Genomic DNA, 4158 nt, shown 5'->3' with positions numbered 1-4158 from the left:
AAATGTAGTTAAAATTAAACAGTTTGGAATCAGTTTTAATAAATGTTGGACAAAATTTATGTACATTAAACAATACAGCTATTAAAAAATGAATAGACATATCAGCTAGTTATAAACAATAACAGTATTAATATACTAATCCCATTTCTAACTCGAGTCTAAAGTACAGCAGTCTAAGTTCAACCTAGTTATGGGAAGCATATATTAAAGGTAATTGGATTTTGTTTCCTAATTCACTTTTTACACACATTAAAAAATAAAGACGATAATGTTATACAAACCAAACATTAGATAGATGATATCACGTTGAGAAATTTCTTCAAGATCAATAAAATTGCAAATTTATGTACATACGTATAATAGTATGTAATATAATGTGCACATGCACTGTAGAATAGAGTTTAATTTTGATATATTACATTTATATATTGTAAGTTTAAACTAATTTTTTATATTAACATAGTTTTTTTTTTTATTAGTTGAATGTGAATTATTTATTGATAAGTGAAGATGAGCTGATACAGCTCGAAACAGTGATTGTAAGAAGTGAAAAAATATAAGATTAACACCCTTTTAAAGATTACTAGCAAACATTTATTTTTTGAATTATTTTATGCCTTATAATTACAAAAAAATATATACCCTTAGATTCAAAGAGGAGAAAATCTTGGTGAGCGCCGACGGAGTTGACCGCAATGTGCTGAAGCTCAAGCCACCGATGGTCTTCAGCTTCAAGGATGCACAACATTTCTTGAGGATACTCGATGAAATATTGTGTGAAATTGAGGAGTTCGAGTCCGAATTCGAAGAGTTATCGGTGGCTTCATCGATTAACACAAACCCTTCTCAGAGGTAAGTTTGTCTTATGTAGTACATTATGTAGATGTGTTTTGCCAAGATGAGAGTAATGGACTAAACCATATCTCATTGCGATAGACTAAGATTGAAGAGTGATGGGGTAAGCCATATCTTGTAGTGATAGACTAAGTCTGAAGAGAGACGGTCTAAATCATGTCCTGTTGCAAGGGACTCTGACTGAAGAGTGATGTGCTAAGCAGTTTTATCTCTTTATGGTATTATGGGATCACAGGGTAGCATTTACATTTTGATAAATAGTGAATTAACAGATTACTATTGCTGTAACACGTTATGACTAGATAACTGCTACTCTGTGATCCATTATCAATTATTTCACTTTTTTAACCTGATACTGCTAAAAAAGGGCTTGTCTTTTAAATACATGAACTCTATCAAAGATCTGTCTATTGATTATTTATTCAATTTTCAGTGAAATATCATGTCTTCTTTAATATTTTTATGTTGGGATTATTACATTAGAAGTATTTTAAATTTACTGTTAGATTTTAATTATATTGAAATATTGTATATTGTTAATAATTATTATATAAATTGAGAAAAGCCAATTATTTTTAACATTTTTATGTAGTTAGCTTACTTATTTGACGTCTTATATCCTTCTCATTTTAAGGGAATTGTCCTGATTAAAAATATTTATTACTAATTTTTATGAAATTGCAATGGTTGTAGCTATAATATTTAACAGAATTCTTCACATGTATTACCTTAATTTTTAATTATACCTATTTTCTTAATTAAAATGAGGACTAAATACATAAAAATGTTTCAAATAATTGGCTTTTCTCAATTTATTAAACCCATCAATTTAAAATATGTTAATACAATTATAAATAATTAAAATCCATCAGTGCGTGTAAAGTTTGACGGAATTAAGCTATTTCTAATGTAATAATTTGTAGATGGAGTGAATAATGGACAGTTTTTCCAAAATGCCATCCAAAATATAAAAATGTAAAGCACTAAGAAGTATTAAGGATTTTTCTGAAACATAAATAAATAATAAAATTTTATACTCCTAGTCCAAGGTTCAATAATGAAGAATTGTCGGTTTATTTTTCATTGATAATACTGCCTGCCCTGATAATTCTAAAGGGGAGGCCATAACTACAAAGTTCACATCCACAAAACTTATAGTTATTTTTCACCTAAGAACTGTGGCACATTATGCCAATTTAAAAAAAAATTTCTAAATACATTTTTTGTAGAGTTTTTAATCAGTTTAAAAATATATACCTTATATGTAATAAACATATTATAAAACACTAATTCCAATGATTTGGATTCAATTAAATTTTTTTCTTTCTAATGTCAACAAACGTGTACGTTTCAGATCAATTCATAAAATACGAAAATGTATTTAGAGAAAAAAAAATTGAGTCTCAGTCTCTAAATATATCAGAGTAGAATGTTTGTTCAAATTTTTCAATTTTGTTTTCTTACTGCCTAATTTTTGCATTCAAGTAGGAACTGAAAAAAAGTTGTTTTTTTCTCAGAATCAAAAATTTGACATTTTGGAACAAATTTGGTTTTAGGATTGTTCTGTAGTCAAGTCTATCTGACTTCTAGTACAGTTAATCCGATTTCTATAAAATTTTCAGAAGTAGTGTAGGTTTTTACTTCCACGGTTCCTTATCATTTTTAACAAATTCTATCCATTATTTTCGCTTATATTGGGGAAAACATATTTTCTTTGATTTGTCTATATCTGAGGGGTTTAGTCACTTACATGGTAACTGACATTTTATAAGAAATGAAGTTTTTGTATCACCAGCTTTTTTAAGGTTGATTTCATGAATTACTTAAAGAATCTTTAGGAAACATGTTTTCTTAAGAGAATAATGTTGATATTAAGTAATGGAAAGTGACTTTTGTTCGAGTGTAGAACATAGTAACTAAGAAACTTTTTAATAGCGTAAAAGATTTTGTCAGTTATCATGTTTTATGATCGAACAGTTCATTTTAAAAAATCTTGTCTGATTTGGTCCAAGGTTGGGGTCTAGAGTAAAAATGGTTCAGTGTCAATTTTATTGATTAACTCTTCAGTTTGATTAAAAATATGCCATTAATTTTAATTTGTTAATATTTACTATGGGATTTTAGATCTTCAATACATTTTTCCTTAAGTATCCAATAATATGAGATAATGATCTATATGGCAGATTATTTTACTTCCACTTACCTATATATGAGATATATGGAGAAAAGGGAAGTATTGCAATCATACAAAATTTATATTTTGAGTTTTCGATGGAAATATTCGTTTTGAGGTCTCCAGAGTCTAAATAACAAAGTCTGTAAATCTAATGGTCTTTGTCCGAGTTAAGAGCCTACCTCAAAAATAAACAGTCGTATGAAACTGAAATTACATATTTAGAGCAGTGTATGCCTGAGATGTTACAGCAACTTTTTCATTTTAATCGAGCTTCAGAAGTGCTACTTTATAGAATCGATTTTATAATTTTTTAGGATTTTCTCAAAAACGGCTCTAACAATTTTGAATAAATTCGTTTAATCAATTTATAATTAAGTAGTCTTTAATATCAGATAGGTCTTATTCTAATTGAAGTAGTAAGCCTATGACAAAGCTTAAATGCAGAATTAAAAAAAAAAATCTCCTGATAAAGTTCCTTTTATTTTGTTTCTTTGAAATAAGTAACCATCTCATGCGCGTTTTTCACCAGATTTTATTTTTTCATTAGTATTTAAGATTGTGTTCCCATTTAAATATTTTAATGGTAATAATAATTAATGTGTTTGATTTCAGGGTCGCTGCAGCTAACTAAAGAATATCTCCAGTATATTGCCAAGATTTTACTTAAATGTTATATTATTAAAATTTCTATGCCAAAATCTTCAGATGTAAATAGTTGTTTGTCTTATTTTGTAAATATTTTTTTTTTTTATAAGTTTATGCAGTATTTCAGCTTTACTTAAAATTTTATTTTAATATATGATTATTATTTATGTTTAATAATTTAAAATTAAATTTGTAGCCAAATTAATGTATATAGATCTATTATAACATTCTACTGAAAATATTAACTGTGTTTTCTATTTATTTTATTGAATTGATTAGATGTTTCATGTTTGGTTTGTTAATGTATTTATTTAGAATTATATTTACTTTTATTTATTTTTTACAATATATGTTTTTAACTTTTAAAGATTCTTTCAATAAAACAAAAGAAAAGAATAGAAATATTGTATTATTTAACCCTATTTATAGCAATGATAAATACTGTCCTGAAAATTTATTCTGACTTAGTAATTCTACCATTT

At 26.7% G+C, this 4158-nt stretch overlaps 1 protein-coding gene across 1 annotated transcript in view; it reads left to right on the top strand.

The window, feature by feature from the left end:
* The window catches only part of LOC106687656 (ethanolamine-phosphate phospho-lyase), a 17703-nt gene extending 13784 nt beyond the window's left edge, over nucleotides 1–3919 (top strand). Inside the window, exons 9-10 of the mRNA XM_014431664.2 lie at nucleotides 649–852; nucleotides 3644–3919. Of these exons, the coding sequence (XP_014287150.1) occupies nucleotides 649–852; nucleotides 3644–3662 (223 nt within the window). The 3' untranslated portion in view covers nucleotides 3663–3919. The remainder of the gene's footprint in view (nucleotides 1–648; nucleotides 853–3643) is intronic.
* The last annotated feature ends 239 nt before the right edge of the window (nucleotides 3920–4158 follow it).

This window comes from Halyomorpha halys, unplaced genomic scaffold (genome assembly GCF_000696795.3).
Source record: "Halyomorpha halys isolate HHAL.00 unplaced genomic scaffold, Hhal_1.1 Scaffold39.1, whole genome shotgun sequence".
Lineage (NCBI taxonomy): Eukaryota > Metazoa > Arthropoda > Insecta > Hemiptera > Pentatomidae > Halyomorpha > Halyomorpha halys.
This window is presented reverse-complemented; position numbering and strand designations above follow the sequence as displayed.